Here is a 23,732-nt window from a genome sequence, read left to right as displayed (position 1 = left end):
CCCCAACCTACCCACTTTGTCCGAGGGCCTTGCCAGCACTCTGTTCCTTTGAGAGGAAGACCTGTAAAATATGTAGATCTATTGCAGTCTTTCAGTAAAAACTGATCCACTGAAGTGTAACCATAAAAAAAGGACAAAAAAGTTAAAAAGAATTACATGTAAATATTGTAGAGGTGTTTGTTTCTCGTAGAAACACACTGGTTCTAGTCTGTAAATATGTTCATCCTTTTCCTACTTCCCATTGCAAGAAAATAATTGTACATACCTATCATTCAGTTTTGTTTTTGTTGTTTTTTTTTTTTTCTTTTAATTTGATTTAAAGTTTTAATATTATTTGCAATATTTCTCTTGTATTAATGCGTTGGACCCTTTATTAATGGTGCATTAAAATATTTTTTAAAAAATAATTGCCGTTCAGTTTTTCTTTTCCTATTTTTCAGAGTATGAGCTACAACATGTGAATGTGTGAATCACTGCACCCCTTTAAAGTAGTCAGACAGGACATAGTTAATCAAATATGAGTCATATGACCTATCAAGCTTTGTTACATTCACGAATCAGCAGAGGGGCACTGCTGGAGGGGCTCCTACTGCGAGGAAATGAAACTGGTAGTGTTTCTAAGGCCCATTTTAGCAATATATTTAAAGCCCCTCCTGTAAGAATCAAAAAATTGTTGAACTTTGTATTATGTAACATAATTGCCTTGGCAGAATAACCTGCCACATCATAGTTGATGCAACTTTCAGCTGACAAAATATATATATATTTTTTTTTACAATCCAATTAAATCACCCCACTGAGAGTCAGAATAACAGCATGAGAATGGCATGTTTCACTTTAAATGTACTGTTTATTGTCCCCTATTGGAAACATTTGTCTTGGTTGAGAAAACTGCTCCAACATCAACCTACAAAAACAGATTCACAATTACAGTATCATCTGAAAATTTCATAAAATGATAAAAAATGATGAACTTACACCTCCTGTCTGCAACAGCAGACAACACTGAATTACATTTCACTTGTGTCCTGTTTGTTAAAAAAAGAATACCAATGAATCAAAAAAGGATTAACCTTTAAATTAATTAATTTCTCCAGCAATGTATGTGCTTATGTGGTTGAGTCATGTTAAACGCAGAGCTAAAATCAATAAAAACAGCCTAGCATATGCAATCAGACTTTCCAGATGCTTTAAAACAATGTGCATTAGTGTAGAAATATAGCATTATTAGTACCCTGATTACTCTTGAAACTGATAGTGATCTAAGGATGGCAGCTCTTCTACAATAAGCTTTTCCATTGATTTCATGACTTTAGATGTCACAGGATAATAGTCATTGTTTTCCTAAGGACAGTAAATTTTAGGAGTTGGAATTATAATAGATTTCCCCCAAAGCTCTGGAAATACTGACAAGCTTTTAGTCTGCATCTTGGCAGATGGCCAGCATTCCAGCAGGACTGAGTTGGATGAACATCATCTTTTCTTTTGCAATAGCAGATATTTCGACAAAGATTGAGTGGCATTTCCAAACTTTGTCTTCATTGTAGATTCGGGCTATTTGTTACAAATGTAAATAATGGACTCTGAATACTGATGTGTTTTTGTTATTTTGTTCCACTAAGGCAGTAGAAATAACCTCTGTCACTCTTGCTCTCTTTTACCAAGTTCCTCTGTGAGGCGGAAGCATGATGCTTGCAGAGAGGAAGATGCACCTCCGTCTCAAAAAAATGGCACAGGAAATAGAAACATCAATGTTGAGCTCACTGGATTCATTGAAGAGAATAATGGAAGTTACAGAGGTAAGGGGCAAATTCAAAGATATAAATGTATGTGTTTTTGTATAGACCAGCTGCGAAGTTCTTGGTAAAATAATGAGAGAGATGTTGAGAAACACGAAGCATCAAGTGACAGCTTCAGTCATCCGACTTAGTTTGCGATAACCTCATTTTGTTGTGGGCCATGGACACAAAGGAGACTGAATAAGACTTCGCGGAAACTCTCATTAGAAACACAATACCATTGAACTGAAACACAGTAGGCTACTCATTCATTCTGCTGCTGCAGAGGAAATCTGAGCGGATACCATGTTAAGTCAGACCTCGAGTAGCCTACGGTTTTGGCGTTAAAACACAGGACGTATCATTCATTCATCCTGATGACGTCTCTTTTTGAAGGCTGCGTCCTCCGGAGGTCGCGTTTGTCGGCAGCATTTGCCATAGAGAATGTCTTATTTCAGAACAGTAACCATTATGCAATACAGTGTAGGGACACACCAAAGAACTAGTGCTGATGAAAGCAGACTGCGTCGCCTGCGTCAGGGGGAAAAAGCTGACAGCCGATGCCAACAGGCATGCGCGTTCTGCGCCTGCATGTAAAAGATACTGTCTATTTCGGCAGATATATTCGTCTATATTCGTCATTCAGAAATGGAAAACGACGCTGCAGGGCAGGCTGTAGATCATAGGCTGTAAAAAATAGCTGCAGATACACAAACCGCAAACAAAGCAGTGCGTGCTTAACGTTACCGTTTTGAATATCAGTCTTGCTGAACACTTTCTTTATTCCACTCCTCTCGTGTTAATATTGAAATATTCGCCAAGGAACACTCAGGTAAGATGACGTAACATTAAAACTATCTGTACTGTTTTGACTTCTTTGCTCGCTGTTTTGCTATTTATTCTCGTGCACTGACTGGTTCACTAAGCCGAACAGCCAATCAGAGTTCTCTCTCTCACCGGCGTCCGACTAGAGCCAACGGTGCGGAACACACCTGAAAAACTACTTGCCCGACGGCCGATCGTCAGCTTAGTGTGTCCCAGGCTTATGACTTAAAGCAAAGTTGCTGCTATAGTTAACGCTGCACCTGATCGGAAATTTTAGATAAGGGAAGATGAGCAGCCTCAGTTTATCGGCGAGAAGTTCCAGAGTCACTGGTGGCAAACCGCTAATGCGGATGTAACCCCTACACCTGGATCCTGTGTAGGCCTCGAACCCGGGTCTTGGGTGTGAGAGTGAGAGTCAGGCGCTAGGAGGCTAACGACTGCAGCCTTTAGTGTCTGTCGCTAGAGCTCCTATTGAGATCAGAGGAGTGAGGTTTACTCGACACAGCAACTAGCCTACTAGCTGGCCTCCGTTACATGGATAATGATTCATTTAAGCCAGTGTCTGGAATCTGGAGGACCATGATGCTATCAAGCCGCATTGCGTAGGCTATGTAAGATACAAAATAAATCATAAATAATTTTTATAAAATCATATGTGTCAATGTCATGTAAGGAGATCTGATGAGTGTAAATCTTTTAACAATCTAGGTTAAAGGGTATGTTCCAATTTTGTATTTGAGTTGGTTTTATACATTTTCTGGATATGTGTATTTCCTTCAAGCCTATGTTAGATTTAAAATGTGGTATCCGAGCAAAAATAACTAAAATACATTCACCTTGAATAGTTAAGTGAAGGTTGTCATTATTCCTTTTTCAAAGAAAAAGTTTTCTAATATTAATATCACATTTTGAGCGTTTTTTTTTTTTTAGGGTTCCTCCATTCCGACCTAAAAAAAGTCACTAAAAGTAAACTTATAAACTAAAGTCCCCATGAAATAAATTTTTTTTGGGCTTTTAGTATGAATATGACTTAGGGTTATCTATAGGCTAATATGCTCCAAAACAATGACAAAATTCGCATTTAGAAGATATAAGCATTCAAAACTTACAGTCTCTCACTTCCACCAATATATCAATGATTTTGATGACAAAAACCTAAAGTGTCCCGCCCCCAAGAAGATGCTGAAGCTGCGGCTGAAATCGGTCACTTGTTCACAGTATTACTATTTTAAATGGTTAATGGTGCATAGCTCACTATATAGGGGATAGGAAATGATTCAGACATATGCAAATATGCTTTCCATTGGGGTGAATGAAGTCTGGTTTCGTGTTTGTGTCATGCGATGTGCCGCAGTGCACACAGTCTGCTCTGGTCCAGAGACACGATATCACAGAGAGGATCATATGCGCAAGTCTGCGCAGACCACAAAACGTATCTGACCCATTTTAAAGTTGCTCAAAGTTTTCGTCACATACAGCAAACATCTCCTCACTATCCGCTAGCTACCTCTCCCCTGAACACACTGTAAAAAAAAAAAGGGCAACAAAAACAAACTGGGCTCACCCACACCACAAAACATAACAAACTGTTCCAGCCAATAACCGACAAGAAGGATTTGGGAGGTTAGTGCGCGGATGAGGAGGGAGGGTCTAGCTAGCCTCCGTTTTGTTTGACAATACTTCGAGCGTCAACAAGAAGTGACGTCACCCAACATCATTTAGAGCACCTTTAATACTGCACAGAATGCTTTATTAAAGCGATATGGAGGAGAAACAGGTAGACAGACTCGGCATTAGAAACAGCACTGACGAGTGGAAGAGATAACACCGGTGCACCAACATACATTTCAAAACGACACATCTACACAAACTACACTTTTCAAACTACACATCCTCAGCATGATAATGATCACTGTGGCTGTCAAATACGACTATACCAAGTTCAACAGCTCTGGCCGAGCTATGATATAAGCAAAACGTAATTGGCTATTTAAAAAAAGGGGAGGAGCTGCTCGATTTGTCCGCCCTGTCTTCCTGTGTCAGTGGAAATTACGTCACCACATTAAAAAACTCTGTGTGTTTCGAAGCACTTCAAAATTCTTTTATCTTGGCTTCTTGCATGTTGATTATTAACACACTGACTTAATTTGGTGGGCAAAGGTTTTTTCAAATATTAATATTTTTATTAATATAGAATACAAATAACTTTTATTCCAACAATTGAAAACATGTTCATCATAGAAGAGGTGTGTTCAAGTCATTGGGTTAATAAATTGCATTATTAATCCATCTTAAATGCATTACATCATTGACCCATCTGCAGTCAGTCATGAAGGGATTTCTGGAATGTTATTCTTGAGCCACATGACATGCAGCCAACATTTCAGTAATGTAACACAACCATATTCAGCTTATTTAATATAAATTGAGAAATAAAAGAGAGAAGCACAAATAACTGCAGTTCATCCGGTCATTGGTGAACTTTAGATATAAAAGAACACTTTAATGATTTCTTGTTTATTTGTAAAACTACTGAATTAAAACATTTGCTAAAAGAAAAAAAACTGCCCAAACTATAAAATTCCACTGATGCCTTGTTTATTTCAATATAATGCCCCTTTTTCTGCTTACAGTGCTGTATGAACTATGAACCTGTCATCTGAAACTGGTAAATTATTTATTATGAAGTATCATTTTCTCGCCCTCATGTTGTTCCAACCCGTATAAGTTTCTTACTTCTGTTGAACACAAATGAAAGAAATTTTGAAGGATGTTGGCAGCCAGACAATTAGTGTCACCCATTGATTTATATTTTAGGAAACAAAAATACTATGAAAGTCAGTGGGTGAACTGTCTAATTACCAACATTCTTTAAAATATCTTCTTTTGAGTTCAACTCATGCAGGTTTGGAAAAACATGAGGGTGAGTAAATGAGGACAGATACTATCACTTTAAGTTTCTTTTGTTTATAATGTTTCAGTTCTTAAGTCAAGTTAAGAACTGTTGATCTGATGTAACCAGTTTGGTAATATAGTCCAACTGCTAAACGGTATCGCTATGCAAATTCTCTTACTCAATTTCCCTTAATGCACAGTTTTTTCCCACGCAGTGTTGAAGATTATGCAAAAAAGAAGCCGTTTAACAGGTTAAATTGTATTTGATATGGGCTCTGTCCTTGACATGAAATTGGGCTTGTGATTACAGTTATGATCATTGTTAATTTTTAACTACTCACACACTTTGGGATTTAGCAAGGTTGCAAGACTTTTAATTAATGTCTTGATATGGGCTTGAAAGATTTGATATTTGTGCAGGGTAGATGAAAGTTAGGATTACATAGTGTTAGTGGATGAGTGATCGTGCACAAAAGACTAATTAAATAAGTCAAATTGGAAAAAATAATTCGCTCCAGTGGGGATCTCCATTCATCCAAAAATGAAAATTCTTTCGTTAATTACTCTCCCTCATGTCATTCTAAACCCGTAAGACTTTTGTTCATCTTCTAAACACAAATGAAGATCTTTTTGATGAAATCTGAGATATTTCTATCTCTCCATAGACATCTACGCAACTGATAATTTGGCACTTCAAAAATTTCATAAAGAGATCGTAAAACTATGAATTGAGCGGTTTCGTCCAAAAAATTTCTGAAGAGACATGTTTGCTTTATATGATAAACAGATATAATTTACGCTTTTATTCACATATAAACACTCATCAACCCACACATCAGTTGTGGTAAACTGAAGCTCAAGCATATTTGCTTGATGTGCGAGAAGCAATGAGGTTCACTCTTGTGTTACGGAGCACGTTTGAGCTTCAGCAAGAACCAATGATGTTCATTCTCATTTAGTTTTACAACCACTTAATGAACATTTTGAAGCGTCAAAGTGTCAGTTGCGTAGCTGTCTATAACGGAACAGAAAGCTCATCAAAAAGATCTTAATTTGTGTTCCGAAGATGAACGAAAGTCTTACGGGTTTAGAACGACATGAGGGTGAGTCATTATGACAGAGTTTTCATTTTTGGGTGAAATAAATTTTTGGGTGTACCAAGTATTTACTTTTACTTTTTTTAGTAATTATTTTAAAGTAATTATTTACTTACTCAATTAAGGTCATGGTAGTTGCATTCAGTTAGGCCTATACAAAGAATTAGGCTACCATTTAAGTCTTTCCCCATATTTCTTCTAATGTGAAATGGAACCATTTTCTCTGAATATTTCACATTTGCACGGGGATTACATAATTATTTTATTATTAATTAAATTATAAAGTCTGAACTCTGAAGGACGGAGTGAATAAAGTATTGTCGGAAAATTACATTTTGACAATAAAACAGTGTGCAGTGAGGTTAAGCTCTTTGTGGGAAGACGTGCCTTTCCCAATTTTGGGCGGGCACTTTTAACAGACCACAACTCTAGGAGCAGTGAATTCATGTAACAGCATTCAGACTGTCAGAAATTACTTGTCCATTCAATGCTAGTAGCCTCCGTTGATTTATTTCCTACAGGTATTGCTTGTTATTACGCTGTAGGCTACGTGACGTCCTTTTGTTTACTTTGCAGAGTGAATCACCCGACTGTCGTCGGTAAACACTTCAGTCAACAACGGGAGAGGATTCAACGGAGTTATAATGTCTAATGAGAAATCGAAGTTAACTTATTTGATAACTGGAGGATGCGGTTTTCTTGGGCAGCACCTGTTGAGAGTTTTGTTGGAGAAGGAAGAAAATATCAAAGAGATCAGGCTTTTCGATAAAACCGTTTACCCTAATCTACAAAGTCACAGTACAGGTAAGAAACACATGTTTATTGTTTATTGCGAGCTTATTAGTTCCCAAAATGGTTTGAATATTGATATATAGCCTACTAATTGGTTGAATAGGCTATATGGTTGTGTCTCCCACCTAACTTATTCATCGTAACGTTCACTACGTTCGTTTTAGTTTTCAGACGCTTTATGTTAACTATACATCACGCTATTTTTGTCATGTTTTTAAAGTAATTAACATGTTTATCACATCTCAAATTATGCATTGCGTTTTATAATATTCGATAATGGGAATTAAATTTTAAACACTTTTGGATTAATATGAGATTCATCTTGCTGAGCATTTAAAGCTAGCCTTTTTATTGTAGCAATCTTGATTGGGAATGACACAGGCTAAATAAAAATGTTATATTCACAAAATATTTACCTTGATTGTTCTTTATTTTCTTCACCATACATCACATTTCATCTTAAACTGGCACAATTGCTTCAACAGTGTCAGTTTAAGATGAAATGGGATGTATGATGAAGAAAATAAAGAACAATCAATATTAAATATTTTGTTGGTAACCAAGTACACACACAACTAAACATTTACGTTTGTGTTGGAAATTAAGCCACAAATCGAAAGGGGGCTAGTGGAAATATTTTTGGGAAATAAAAAATAAATTTCTAATTCTAATACTCTAAATATTGAATGTATGTATCTTCCTTTAGATGATCATAGTTTTAAAAAATGTAGTAATTTATAGATTGTTTTTGACATTCGTGATGAGCACAGTATAGGGTGTAGTTTCCGAAAGTGCCCAGGGAAACATCTGTTGTTTTTTATGACTCCAGTAATGGGAAAGAACATTGAAAAGACTGAGGAAATGGAAATGTTCATTCATGTCATTGTGTAGCCTATATTACTGGCTTGGGTTAAGTTGTTGAGGTCAGGCCACACCATAGCCTATCACTTTCATCCAGTCCAGTGTCCTCTTCTCACCTTCCCTGCCCCATGAATCTGATGTCCTGCTGTACAAAGGGGATATTATTCAGTGTATTGACCAACCCCCACTGATCATGTTAAAATGCAGAAATGGATCTCTTTTTTCAGTAAGTGTGTAGCTCTGCTTAGCTGAAGCACAGTGTACTTTTGCACTATATCATTATGCAACGTCTGCCTGAGAAATAGATGCACGAAGCATGTTGGATTTTGAATTCAGTTATCTGCTTCTAATTTATGTGTCAACTGTTTTCTATGAACCAGAGTTTCTTGGCTCTTTCAACAAGTAGATCTCATACATTACAGTGTCCATTGTCCTGCCTTAATGTATTCTACTCCTCACATATTTTGCTAGTTTTTATCCCAGGGGCTATGGGGGAAAGATTGCATTACTTCCACAAAGATGCTTGGAATTGACAAAAGTTTAACATGTGGTCAAAGTCTAAATGGCAACAGAAAGACGTTAGATAACCATTTGTTATCAGAACTGAACATTGACCTACTTTTACATAGTAGGGAGGTTTTTTATTTTTTGTATGTGACTGATTTTATATAAACTTTGTGACTGCTTGCAAAGATTTTGTTCATAGACAGTCTTTATATATGTTATTTATAATGTTTTATCATAAAGCTCAATTAATCAACATCACCCAGATACAAGGGACTGTAGGAAACTCAGAATGGAAGACCAGGAGACTTGGCTCTTTCTTCAGCAGGATTCTTTATTGAGAACACGAGTCGTAGCTGCAGTCATTAAGTCTGACTAAGGGACCTTTACATGGTCTCTTATAGGCATTCAGTGGGCAGTCCTTAAAGGTGCTGACAGTCCTTAAAAGTGTTGACCTTACACACAGCCTTAGAGATGACCACTAAATCTAATCATCTAAAGACAATAGAGGCAATAACCTCCAACTGGAGATAATGGTACCCCCCCCCCCCCCCCCCCCCCCAAATTGTATAAACAACACATGGTCACAGGAACTAAGACTATGTAAACATTCACACATGGTTCAACTCTCAGTGGGAAGATCAAAGACTAACAAAACCCCTTCAATGGAAACTAGCCTATATTGAATCTAATCAGTAAATGGATGCCATCATGTTGTTCACCTTGAATGCCCAATACAGTGTACTAGTCCACCTTAGTTTTTCATGTGATGTTATGTAAGGAAGTAGGATCAGCAGATCTTAAACATATTCTTAAATTTGTAATCCTACAGGACACTAGAGACAGGTTTATGTGAACATCTTTGCATGGCACAGAGGCAATTACAGGTTGTTCCAGTCACATAAATTATTGTTTGTCTTGTGTAGCTAAAGAGTTTGTCATTCTTTGGAGATGTTAAATGCATAAGTGTAAAAGCAATTGAAAATTTCAGCTATCAGAGAGATGCTACAGCAGATCCAGAGACAATATTTCTTTGCAGAACAGTGATGAAGGGCTGTTCTTTGTTAGAAAAATAGCTACGCGTGAGAAAGGGAACAATGTATGTTGTTTACAAGGACGAGGATGCTGCTCCCACCAGATAGATGGAGTTTATTGTTTATTTCCTGTACTCAATAATTGCATCATTGTAATCAAGAATTTAACTCACAATCCTAAAAATGACGTCAGTAAGCTTCCTAAGGTAATAGAGATGATAGGATGGTTAGAGATAACAGGATGCACCAAAGTGATCTTGTCATCAGCTGTCACCAACACACCCACACACTCCCTCATTTACTAGAATACATAAAGCACGCACACACTTTGTTTGGTATGAGGAAAACAGAAATGTCAGTAGATTTAGTACTATAGTACTATATATTTTAGTGTCCTTGTTACAGTGTAATTATACATTTAAGTACTGTAATTTAACTGTAATAGACTGTTGGCGGAGCACTACTGTTATTTTTGAAGGTTTACCACTGAAGTCACCCTGTAGTCCTCAAACGTACTGTATGCTTGGGTGGATGAAGGTTTCTCTTCTGCGAAGCTGTAGAAAATCAAGATAAAATGCCTTTTTTATAGGCATTCATGCCTTTTATTAAAACACTAACAATCCATTTGCTTTTTAACAAGGTATCTTCTCTCTTTTATTCGCAGAACATGTGAAGGTGGTGGTGGTGCAGGGGGATATAACAAATTATGGGAGCGTGCGTGATGCCTTTCAGGGAGCAGACCTGGTTATCCACGCAGCTAGTTTGGTTGATGTGTGGTATAAAGTCCCTGAAAAGGCCATCTATGCTGTCAATGTACAAGGTGAGTGAAGAATAAGATTGAGGAACAAACGGAGATGGATAGTAATGACTTCACTGTAGAAGTGATGCCAATGTTTTGCACTTTGAACGGGTTTAGGAGAACACTGAATGTTGCCAGCTTTGAAGATGGACTACTGTTTAAAAGTTTAGGGTTGGTAATGTCTGTTCAAATGTATGCTCACAAGGCTGCATTTATTGTTACAAACATATAGTAAAAAGCATAATATTGTGAAATAATATAACATAAGTGTAATATTATTTCACAATGAATTATGTCACATGATCCTTCAGAAATCATCACACTTTTGTATTATTATCAATGTTGAAAACAGTTGTGCTGCTTAATATTTTCTTGGAAACCATGATAGATTTTCATTGTAACTATGCAAGCCTTTACTGTCACGTTTTATTTCATGCATCTTTGCTGAATAAATATTCATATCTTTTTAAAAAATCTTCTAGACCCCAAACTTTTAAACAGTAGTGTTTTTTTTGTTTTTTGTTTTTAGTGGGTGTTAAGTAGGTTTTGGTTTCTCCCACAGTTTTCCTTTGGTGACATTTCCAGTAACATTTAAACTTTACGATCTATTTGGTCCGGAAATGCATCATTTACTCTCACACACAAGGGGAGAATTTGCATCGTTTTCTTTCTAAAAAGGAAGTGAGCATAATAGGCATGTGCTTTTTAGCTAGTCCACAGCTCTTCTACAATAAACCCTCATGCTAGGCTGGACAGACCATGTGGCTTTATGAGAAATAGAGCGTATGCAGTTACTGACATCTCATTAAGCTCATCAGAAACATCAAACTCTCCATTTACAAACATTACATAAAGATGTCTGATGTTGGAATTCATTCAGCATCACCATTTGCATGAGTGAAAACATGTCTATATTATCAGATACAGTGTTTTTAATTTTGACTGTTTGTGGTAGACCTTACTGGTTTTAATGATCCTAACATATGTTTAGGCCTGTGTCAGTTTAGCACTCACTGATATAGACAAACCCAGAAGATACAGATAAAAACAAGAGCAAGAGATGATGAATGTGCTATCGTACTGGAATGTTCCATTGGTTTGGATCCTGCCCTACCATATCATTTGATCCTGCATTCCACATTAATTTCCCAGATATCTCCTCTTTATATGCCATTGAAAGAGGCTGGATACTTAAAAGCCACCTGCACAATTGTTTACCTTTATTTTTCCACTTATCACTAAATACCTGATACTTCAGAAAGCATTTACATCGCTGATGGGTTTCTCGTTCAGACTATCTGGTGCTTCCAAGTACATGAAAGCATTACTTGGAATTTAAGGATTGTGTCATCAGTTCCAGCTTCCAGTCTGGTTAATGTCAGTGTAAGCAACACAAACAGATTTGTTTTAGCTCCTTCATTTGTTTTATTACAGCAGTAGTGTTCCTTGTGTGTTCCTTGTTTTTAATGTATTTTTAATTAATGCTTTTTTCTTTCTGGGTGCTGTTTTCCATCAGGGACGGAGAATGTAATAAATGCCTGTGTAGAAATCGGGATTCAGAATTTGATCTATACAAGCTCCATGGAGGTGGTTGGTCCAAATGTAAAAGGAGATACATTCATCAGGTAAGTGTATTAATTTAAATACCGTTTTATATGTAAGAAGACTTTACATAGTGTTGTGTGTTCAGATTCAAAATATTCACTGGAATAAAAAGAGTTTAAAGGGTTTGGGTGTAATGGAGAGAATGTCTGGGAGACTGAAGTGGAGGAAGGGTTTGCACATGCTGAATGCATTCTGGAATGACAGCAGAATTCCAACATGTTTTCAACATGCCATCTTGAAATATCTGTCAAGCTGAATAATTACAGGCCACAGTTGTGATGGACACAGTTTGGGAATGCTATTTACACTTTTATAACATTTAAAAAGTAAAGGTCTGTATCTCTGCCACTGCGTTTTTTCTACTGGTCACCTGAAGCAAGTGATGCTTGCATGTCTCAAAACACTTGTGGTGTTGTGCATCGTGTTCTTTGTGTATTGTGCTCTAGTGGTAGGAATTCTGAAAGTAGCAATTGCCAGCTCTGTAATTAGTCAGCCCAGATGGAATCTTATGTTTCTCCCACATGTTCTGTGTTGATTTTGCAGGAAACGTATGAATTCTGCTTGTAAACATGTTAGAATGTGAGCTGAAAGTAATAAAGACACAAACTATTTAGGTAAAAAAAACAAAAAACAAAAAAAATGTCTGTAAAACATGGATGTAAAAGTTGTGAATTGTGAATGCTCCACGTATCGTGGTTTGGCCTAGTAATCAACCAAACTCAAAGAAAAATGTGTCATGCAGTCTTATCAGAGACCCACATTTAGGATGACTTTTAAGTGCAACAAAGGTTTTTAACTAAAGTCTTGCCACCAACTTCAAATAAAAAAGCACACAGAGAAAACCTTGAAGTCTTTCCATTACTGCCATGTGCTAGAAACATTAATGTTTTCCTGAGTGACTAACACGCATACAGTATATACAGATCATCAGTTCTGAGATATTTTCATTCAAACATACACATATTCACACATCAATTAAATTATTTAAAAGCAACTAGATTATATTTCAGCAATAACATGTCATCCCTCCTCTCTCTCCCTCCTTCCCTTCTTTTGATATCTAGCGTTGTTAAACATTAGTTGCATACCTTTCGAAGGTCATGAAAATAATGAATGTTTTTGCTGGAAAATGTGAGCTGAGAACTATTAGAGAACTATTCACAGAAGAAATATAAAACTATCTTCATAACCTCTTTGGAAAGCAGCATTGCACAAAAGATTTGTGTTGTTGCAATATCTGTGTTTCTCTCACATTACAGAATATTAAAAGCTAAAATGCAACAAACTATTTCTATAAATAATTGTGATTAATTACAAACCCCAACTCAAACCCAAAGTTATACCTAGGTAAAATGTGTGAGTTAGGTTTGGGTTTGTTATTAAAGGTGCATTGTGTAATATTTAGGAGGATCTGTTGACAGAAATGCTATTTCATAAACATAACTTTGTTTTCAGTGGTGTATAAAGACCTTACTTAATGAACCGTTATGTTTTTATACACCGCGGGTCCCCTTACATTGAAATGCGCCGACATGTTTCTACAGTAGCCCTAAACTGACAAACGTTTCGTCACTATGTTGTACCTTGTGCAAAGAAGCTAGCTAAAGTCAAAGTCAGCGAACTGACACAGTGATGAACAAGTAACAATAATATTCGCAATATCGTTTTACTGAATAATTAAGTAAACCTAATTTCTTAATTTATCTTTGTAAAGAAACCTCATTGCTTAACTGGCTACTCTCTGCTGTCTCAGACGACGACATCTTCCTGTCGGCCACCGTAACTTCTGTTGGTTGCAATTTGCAACCTCACCACTAGATGCCACTAAAAATTACACAGTGCACCTTTAAGTGTTTCATTTTACCAAAAATGTAATTTTATATGTGCAACACTCACTGTGCAATGAATGTTTCAGCCATCCTCAGATGTAGCGTCATTTTGTGCTTGCACACACATTCCATCTGTGCAAGCTGTGAGAATGCATCTGTGTCTACTCATTCAGAGAGAGTATACAAAGAGAGCGAGCATTATGGGGATGAGTTTGGTCTTATAGTTTGACAGTATTGGTCGGGTTGTGCCACATAATTTTAGTTTCAGACTGAGTTGAGGCTTCAACTTAATGCTTAGGTAGCAGAGCTACCTAAGCATTAAGTTGAAGCCTCAAAAAATCTCAGACTTTAACTCTTTGTGTTCTTCTTCTTTGACACAGAGGGAATGAGGATACTCCATATAATATATTCCATGAGATGCCCTACCCAAAGACCAAAGCTGCAGCTGAGAAAATGGTGCTGGGAGCCAATGGCACAAAGGTACTACACAATCCAACAATAATCACACACCGATTTAGAAATGACCCTGGCTTCAATCACACAATTTACAAACACTCTGATTAAAAACAGGAAACAGGCACTGATACATTTTGCTATCTTTAATTCACATGTAGGAAGTTAGAGTATGTTTACACGACAATGATGTGCTAAAAAGGGAAAGGTTTTTTCTTTGTACAGATGACAACGTTATCAAAACGATCCCCGTTCACACGCATCTGTGAAAACAACTAATAACGCTGTATTATGCATGCCAGACGTAGTTGGCGATGTCACTTTGTTAAGAAAGTCGAATGCACATGCTTATAGACACAAATTACATAATCTATCATTTTTTTGTCCGATTTTCATTCTAAAGATTGATAATACTGTATTATTACTTTGTCTTCTGGGTAAATTTCCTCTTCATAAAGCCAGAACCATTCACTGTAATCCCAATTTTAGAATGTTCTCCTCTGATATAAAGTCCCTTTTTTGCTTCCTCTAACAAAATGTCAAAACCTTTGAACACAAAGACTTCGAAAACATATATCGTCCTTGAGTCTGTTGTAAGGAACCTTTCATTTTTCATGATGTCAAAATGTTATACTGTTAAATGTTATAATGTCCGTATTGGAATGCACGTTTGCAGTTTTATGCAAGTAATTAATGTCATTTAAAAAAAACCTTTTTTTAACGTAAGTTTTCTACTTAGTACTTGCATATGTTATATTCAGGAGGGATGTACAAATATCACCCAAAACTTTATTAAAATCTACTAACATTTTGACGGAATTGAAACTCTTACTTCTCAATCATATTCTAGTTGCTATTTTCCAACTTTGCACAATACTGCACCCTCCCAAACCCAAGGGAAACAAACATCACATAGCACTGATGCTGAAATCCTTAAATCACTGTTTTGCTATCGTCACGCCTTTGCTCTTGGTGTTTCAGCGTGCCATGCGTTTACTGGCGTTTCTAAACACTATAAATCTTCATAACATTGTTGGTGTGTCTTCTGCATCTGAGTGATTTGTTTTGTAATGGAAAGATCATTTGTTTGCTATTATGCTGCAAAAAAGTGATTGATTTCTTTCTCTCTCCTTTCTCCCACTCTCCATGATTAGGTAAAGGGAGGGAACATTCTCTACACATGCTGTCTGCGGCCAACAGGTATCTATGGGGAACAACACCAGCTCATGAAGGACTTCTACCATAACGGGGTCCGTACAGGTGGTTGGGTGATCAGGGGAGTTCCACGGGACACGGAGCACGGACGGGTCTATGCAGGTTAACCGACAGACTCTTGCTTTTGTGTCTGATGATTCTGAATTACCATAAACACAGTAACTACGGCAACAGGGGAACTGAGAAAAAATAATAGAATCTTCATTGATTTGATGTCACTTTATACACTCCCTTTTTTCTGAATCACAGGAGAGGTCATAGTCCAAACATTGTGATGCCACAGATTCACAATTATGATGATCCCCTTTCTAAAAACTCTGCTATGTTTGTGTGTAAAGACACATTTATACTGTGGAAAATAAAAGTCTTATAAACAAGTCTTAAATATCGCCTGGAAAATATTCAGCAGTATTAATGATAATATTTATCTTTTTGTAGCCACTAGATTACATTTAGTTAGATAAACCTCAAGCATAAACCATAAGTAAAACAAACCATGGCTGTCAGTGGAATCAGTTAATTGTGATAAATCTCATGATTTTTGTCCAGTCTTTAGAAAGCAGAATGAAATAATACCTAATTTAGTACATTTTAACTTTATTTTATTTTATATAATAACACATTTATTTATTTATTTTAGACTATTTTTCTCCTAACTTTTTTGTGTTCCCCCTAGACCTCTTGACTTTATTAAATGAGTAGGAGAAATGTCAGTACATACATAGAATGTGAATGTATCTGTGCTGTTTATATATTTCTGTCATGGTTTTAAAAATGCCATGATTAATTTGCTTGAGTTTGGAATGATAGACTCCGCAGTGTAATCTCTTAAATACCTCGGATGTGGGGTTTTTTTTTGCACGCAGGTAATGTGGCCTGGATGCACCTGCTAGCAGCACGTGCTCTGCGGGAACATCCCGATCGGCTGGGCGGGGAGTTTTATTTCTGCTACGATGACTCTCCATACAAGAGCTACGAAGACTTCAACATGCAGTTCCTGTCGACCTTCAACTTTCGCCCGCTGCATGTGCCAGTGTGGGTGCTGTGGTTCATAGCGTGGATGAACGACCTGATGCGCTGGCTCCTCAAGCCGTTCTACAACTACACACCACTGCTCAATGGATACACACTCGCTGTGGCCCGCACATCCTTCACTGTCTGCACAGACAAAGCGTTTCGTCACTTTCAGTACCGACCGCTCTACAGCTGGGAGCAGTGCCTGGCCCGTACGCAGAGCTGGGTCAACACGTTCCCTTTAGAAACCAGCACTAAGGACACCTAACAGCTGCTTTAATATCATGAGGACAGGTTTAATTAGCACATCTGTGGCCAAATATGAAAGTATGGTTTTGAGTAATGACCTCTCATCTAATGATGGACTGCACATATATTTTTTGAAATGTTGTACTGCAGTATTTAGTATGTGCCTTGCATTAAGTACATTTGATCATTAAATTTACCTCTTAATCATATAATTACAGTTGTGATGATCTGTCAGACATTTAGATGAATGAAAAGTCATGCTATTATTGACATTATGATTAACAGCTGGGATAAACTTTACAAGCACTTTCATGCAAAATGCACAACTGAAGCTGTTTTGATTGTAATCTCACACTGCCAAAACATGTATTCTTTTGATCAAGTCTTTGAGCTGAATATATTTAATGTATCAAATATAACGTTATACAATCCACCACATAAACTTGTATATTTATACATTTCTTTGTAAAAAAATATATTTAATTGAAAAATATTATATGGAAAATATTTAGATTTACTACTACTTTTTATATCTACTCATCATTAGGATACTTATGTATCTGTGTAATTTTGAAGAGAAAAATAAAACTATGGCTGTCAAATAAATATTTTTATACCGTCCAGTCTTTACAAAGCAGGAATTTGGAATAACTCATTTTAATTAATTCATTCATTTTATTATTGTTATTTATTTTGTCATTTCTACAAAATGTATCTCAGAAATGTTCCAACCCCCCTAGCAATCTTGGCTTTATTAAATTAATTAAATGTAAATACATAAACATAATGATGTGCTGTTTAAAGTGCTTCATGAAATTGCTATAATTAAGAAGTTGAATCACTTGTTATTGTTACCTATATGTAGCTCAATGGCAGTAAAGACTTCCAGACGTTAAAGAATCATTCCAGTGACTCACAATAACCACCCTCATTCTCCAGAAACTCAGATGTTCCATCTCTGCCTGGACAAGAAACACAAAATGATTTTACCATAAGGCCAGGTTTTCCACATCAGCTTCTATTGTTGTAGAGGTATCATAGCAATCATTTTGCACGTGGCACCCATATAGACATGAAAGTAGACTATCTGTTTGCACTTAAAAGAAAAAAAAAAAGAAAGAAAGAAATGCATAATGTACTCCTTGTCCTTGTGGGGACATTTTTTTGGTCCCCGTGAGGAAAACAGCTTATAAATAATTTGGTTTTCTGTGATGTGTTGGTATAGGGATAAGGTTAGTGTAAGGGGGATAGAAGATACAGTTTGTAGGCTACTGTATATAAAGTGAGTGATTGAGTGTGTGTGGGTGTGTGTGAGTGAGTGTGTGTGTGTGGGTGTGCTCTTCCACAGAAGAAATAAAGTCATGCAGGTTTGTAACGACATCAGGGTAAGTAAATGATGACAGTATTTGTATTTTTGGATGAACTTTCAGTGTGGTTATAAACATTGAAAGAGCACACGAGGGTGTTCCCAACTGGCTTCAGTTCAGGGGCATTCCCTTGCAATGAGTTCCAGACTATGGGAGTACCTAATAACAGCTTCCATAGTGACTGTCACAATATTTATTCTTTTATAATTGATGAACAGCTTAACATAATATGTTGATGAACAGCTAATTGTCTGTGTTTTACCCCTGAGGGAATTGTGGTAAGACAAATAAAGATTAGCCACATTGCATGGACAAACTGTAGGACAACAGTGACATCTAGTGGTTAACATGAGACATGACCTCTTCGAGGAATTTGTATTTCTAGAATGACTTACCTATTTTCTTGGCATGATGATAAAATCATAGTGTTAAATCTGTGTATATACATTTTCTTTTTTCTTTCTTTCTTTCTTTCTTTCTTTCTTTCTTTCTTTCTTTCTTTCTTTTTTTTTTTAAAAGGAAACATTATGTCAACGTCTATTATTATAAATTTAAATAAATTGAATGTATTATAAATGTAATGTTATTATAAATCTAAATAATATCTATTCTCATAAGTGACCCCTCTTCCTCTAAATTGCCCTTATTTTTGATATACATGTGACATAATAATTTTGCCCAGGAATAAGTGCCTTATAGTTTGATTTACCATTTGTAAATGCTTTTGTATAATCTGTAACTGTTTTTATCTTTCGTTTGGCATACGCCTTTTGTATAATGGCATGCAAAAATATAATTTTTCAGGGTTGATACATTGTGAAATGAAACTAGTATAATGATATAACATGATATTCGGCTCACCTTTTTTAATACTCTATTCATTATTTATGTATTAATTAATTTATTATTATTTATTTTTATTGGATAAAAAAAACAATAACACTTTATTTGCGGTGTCTTTGTTACCTGTTACATACTTACTGCAGTAATAACTGTAAATTATACATAATCACAAGCAGCTAAACCTGCTTACTATACTACCGTATCTTACTATACTTACCCTAGTAACGTTAAGTAGCCTACGTTTAATTAATATCAATCAGTACGAATGTGTAATTACATTTTAACAAGGACCACTTAAAGTAAAGCATTACCAAAAAAAAAAAAAAAAAAAACGTCAACATTTAATTTTTATTTAAATATATATTTTTTGTTATTTTATGATGATTCCCTTATCTTACCTTATCGTAGTTATCTCTAATAGATAAATATTCTGTCGGGGATAATAGGCCGGGAGCCAGGTCCACTCCTCAGGATGTTTTTTGCTACCTTTTTTTCACTATTATTTCCTATTATCTTATACCTTGGGCCATCACAAGTTGATAATGACCACCCCCAACTCGGCCCCGTTTGGTCTCAGGGGCCAAAAAACACCCTTTTTGGGGAAAAGCTTGTGGCGGAATGATGTAATTGTGAATATAAAGGTACTGCAGCTACATAAATGGCCATATAACCCTAAAATTTTGCATGGTGTATCCTGACACATAGGGGAAACTAGCAGAAAAAGATTCTGGGCATTGCTGCCTTTTTTCTGTCAAATATCACCCTCAACATACCCCAAAAGATTAAAAAATGGCTGTCCGCCTGACAAATTGTCATCAAAAGTGATCATTTTCAAGCATTTTATTATATATATCACTGTCTCAAATGTATATGAAAAACTTCCCAAGTTTATAAGCTTCAATTTAAGTCCAAGATGACCTTTCTATCTAGAGGATTATAGCTGGTATAACCAAAGTTCTCCACTGTACCTCAAATCGGAGAAAACAGAAATTTCAAGCATTACCATTCTATATTGGATTAAGCATATTTTTTACATATGAACAATGTCTTAAACAAGAGTTGAGACTTGACTTATGAGCTATATTATATGAAATGAATTGCATGAAAAGTGAGCAATGTTATGCCCCTAGGTCAGGGCTATTCAATTAGCATCATTCAAGGGTCGGATTATTAAAGGGGGGGTGAAATGCTATTTCATGCATACTGAGTTTTTTACACTGTTAAAGAGTTGGATTCCCATGCTAAACATGGACAATGTTTCAAAAATTAAATTGTACGTTTGAAGGAGTATTTCTGTGCCAAAAATGCTCCTTCCGGTTTGTCACAAGTTTCGGAAAGTTTTTTATTCGAGTATGGGCCTGTGTGACGTCAGCTGGGGCGTAATTTGACGGCACGGCACGGCACGCCTCCAGCCGCTCGTTTTTATCCAGAAAGACTCGGTACAGCCTATCTTTATTTTTTATAAATATAATAAAACTAAAGACTTTTTGGAGATTTGAAGGATGCAATACTACTCTATAGGTACTCAAGATTAACATGAGATTGACTGAAAATGAGTGTTTCACCCCCCCTTTAAATCGAAATGTTGAGAAGGGCCGGTGGGTTTAGCTTATTTATTGAAACATTATTTATTACTTATTGAAACATATAGTCCATGAGCCAGGGGGGTCCATTTGTATCAACGGGGGGGCAAATGCTATCATTTTGTTTTTTGTTTTTTATACACCCCTAGTATTAGAAAAATCACGATAGCAGTGCAGCGGTGGTAGCGAAATCACTTTTTTGAGCTCATGAAGTTACTAACCCCCTAAAATAAATTCCGTTTTTGAAATCTGGTGTATATCTGGTTTAGGCTCATGCTAGGGATATTATCAATATTCTATAATATGGTGCTTGGTATCGTTGGAAAGGGGACCTTTTAGGCTTTCATTTAAGCCCAGGACTGAATCTGTCTGACAAATACAGAGGTCACATGACTTCTTTAAACCAGAAATAACACACATTTTTTCACAATTTCCGCCTAAACTGTATGCTTTCTTTTATCCCTGCTGCATGAAAGAACACCACGGACACAAAACTCAACAACTTCAATACTCAAGGCACTCTGATGACTCAGAAAAATGTATAATATACCCATACTATTTATTTGTGAGAGCCTTAAATTAGACTTGTGCAGCCAGCACAAGTCTTCAAAATAGAATAGAGCCACTAGAATGGACAAATAGAATACCCTATTAGGCTATTAGTCCAGGGCCAAATGGCCTATTTATTCATGTACAGTTGTAATAAAAAGTAATTGTTTCAATAGTGTAGTCAATGGTGTTGTAAACATAACACTTGTAAGTGGTTTAACAAAATGTTTCTATCATGTATTTTGATATTCACCCACTTTCAGTTAGAATGTCAGAAAGTAGCTCATGCATGGAATGTTGATGGATTTCAACAGTTTGACATGGTTTTGTCAGTTTTGTGAAAAGATTGTTGGTTCAGTTGACTGGTTATAACAACACTACCAACTATGCCATCTTCAATCAACTTCCATTGAGTTCCAGGGGTATTAAATGTAAGTACAAAATACTTTTTCTCTTGTGCTTGTGAATTGGTGGGGAATAGTAGCAGTAGCTAATGTAAGCTTGGTGTTTTAAGCAGGCTAGCTATCTAGCAGGCTAGCTAGCTTGCAGGTTAAACAGTGTAACATTAACTGCTACAGTGCAGTCAGGGCTCTCAAGTGTCACGTGACAGTCACAAATTTTGGTCTTTTGTCACGCCCTCTCGCCACATGTTGTATTTCTCACGTGGAAAAACTATTTAGAATAAATTTAATATGCCACAGCGCCAGAAATGTCTCTGGCCGCGTCAGTCTCATTATGGAACCGGCAGGACTCAATCGCTGTAAAAATCTATTATTGTCTATCCATTATAAAAGTGCATCTATCCATTATAAAAGTGCATCTATCCATCATAAAAGTGCATCTATCCATCATAAAAGTGCATCTATCCATTATAAAAGTCCATCTATCCATTATAAAAGTGCATCTATCCATCATAAAAGTGCATCTATCCATTATAAAAGTGCATCTATCCATTATAAAAGTGCATCTATCCATCATAAAAGTGCATCTATCCATCATAAAAGTGCATCTATCCATTATAAATGTCCATATATCCATTATAAAAGTGCATCTATCCATCATAAAAGTGCATCTATCCATCATAAAAGTGCATCTATCCATTATAAAAGTCCATCTATCCATTATAAAAGTGCATCTATCCATCATAAAAGTGCATCTATCCATTATAAAAGTGCATCTATCCATCATAAAAGTGCATCTATCCATTATAAATGTCCATATATCCATTATAAAAGTGCATCTCTCCATCATAAAAGTGCATCTCTCCATCATAAAAGTGCATCTATCCATTATAAAAGTGAATCTCTCCATCATAAAAGTGTATCTCTCCATCATAAAAGTGCATCTATCCATTATAAAAGTCCATCTATCCATTATAAAAGTGCATCTCTCCATCATAAAAGTGCATCTCTTCATCATAAGTGCATCTCTCCATCATAAAAGTGCATCTATCCATTATAAAAGTGCATCTATCCATTATAAAAGAGCATCTGTCCATCATAAAAGTGCATCTATCCATCTTAAAAGTGCATCTATCCATCATAAAAGTGCATCTCTTCATCATAAAAGTGCATGTCTTCATGTTCATTTTATGGAGTATACTTAAGTAATTTTACCCTCTTGATAGAGGCCAGTGCAATCAGCAGCAAAATCTTCAAAGAGAGAAGCTTTAAGTCTACTGACTTCAAAGGCTCAAAGGGAGCATCCTGAAGAGCTTGAAGCACCAGGGAAAGGTCCCAAGAGGTTATGGAGGGGGGGACAAGGAGGGTTTAACCTTCTCGCCCCCCTAAGGAACCTGACGACCAGTTCGTGCTTTCCATAGATGGCACATAGATGGCAACTGATTTGCCATCTATGTGGTCGTGATAAGCTAAAATGGCAGCAGCATGTACTTTGAGGGTGGATAGAGACAGCCTTCGCTCCAACCCTTGCTGCAAAAAGGAAAGCACGGACCCTATTGAACATCTTCGGGGGTCCTCTCGGCGAAAAGAAAACTACTTGACGAACAGGTTCCACTTCAAGGCACACGTCTCGTGGACGGCGTCTGTGCAGAAGTGATGGTGTTAAGTACCTATGGGGGTAAGTCACCTAGAACCAGAGATTGAGTTTCCAGAGGTCCGGACGCTGGTGCCATAGGGTGCCCTGTCTCTGAGTCAGAAGATCCTTCCTCAGAGGAATGGGAGGGACTGTCACGAGGAGCATGATTTCTGGGAACCAGGTCTGGGTGGGCCAATAGGGGGCCACCAGAAGGACCTGCTCCTCGTCCTCCCTGACTTTGCACAGGGTCCTACCTTTGAAGGTGTTCAAGCAGTTCAGCACCGACTGAGCGCGTTTGCTCTGTGAGGCGTGCTGTCTGTGTGATCGAATCCAACTCCATACCGAGAAAAGAGATCCTCTGGGGGTGAGTTTGCTCTTCTCCCAGTTGGCCGGAAGACGCAAC

The 23,732-nt window shown here is 36.8% G+C and overlaps 1 protein-coding gene across 2 annotated transcripts; it reads left to right on the top strand.

Annotated features, from left to right (window-relative positions):
• Positions 1–1,624: 1,624 nt before the first annotated feature.
• Positions 1,625–17,581, top strand: hsd3b7 (hydroxy-delta-5-steroid dehydrogenase, 3 beta- and steroid delta-isomerase). Of its 2 annotated transcripts, none has more exons than XM_079875690.1 (7): positions 1,625–1,799; positions 7,172–7,399; positions 10,451–10,606; positions 12,102–12,210; positions 14,400–14,499; positions 15,627–15,789; positions 16,554–17,581. In XM_079875690.1, exons 2-7 carry the CDS (start codon positions 7,240–7,242, stop codon positions 16,967–16,969), a joined length of 1,104 nt encoding a protein of 367 aa, XP_079731816.1. In that variant the 5' UTR covers positions 1,625–1,799; positions 7,172–7,239; the 3' UTR covers positions 16,970–17,581. The 2 variants fall into 2 exon arrangements, with proteins under 2 accessions (XP_079731816.1, XP_079731817.1); XM_079875691.1 differs by lacking the exon at positions 1,625–1,799 and adding an exon at positions 2,267–2,610.
• Positions 17,582–23,732: the final 6,151 nt, after the last annotated feature.

Source organism: Squalius cephalus, assembly GCF_949319135.1.
Source record: "Squalius cephalus genome assembly, chromosome: 1".
NCBI classification, from domain to species: Eukaryota; Metazoa; Chordata; class Actinopteri; order Cypriniformes; family Leuciscidae; genus Squalius; species Squalius cephalus.
The sequence above is the reverse complement of the archived record's forward strand: the minus strand, read 5'-3'. Positions and strand labels throughout refer to the sequence as shown.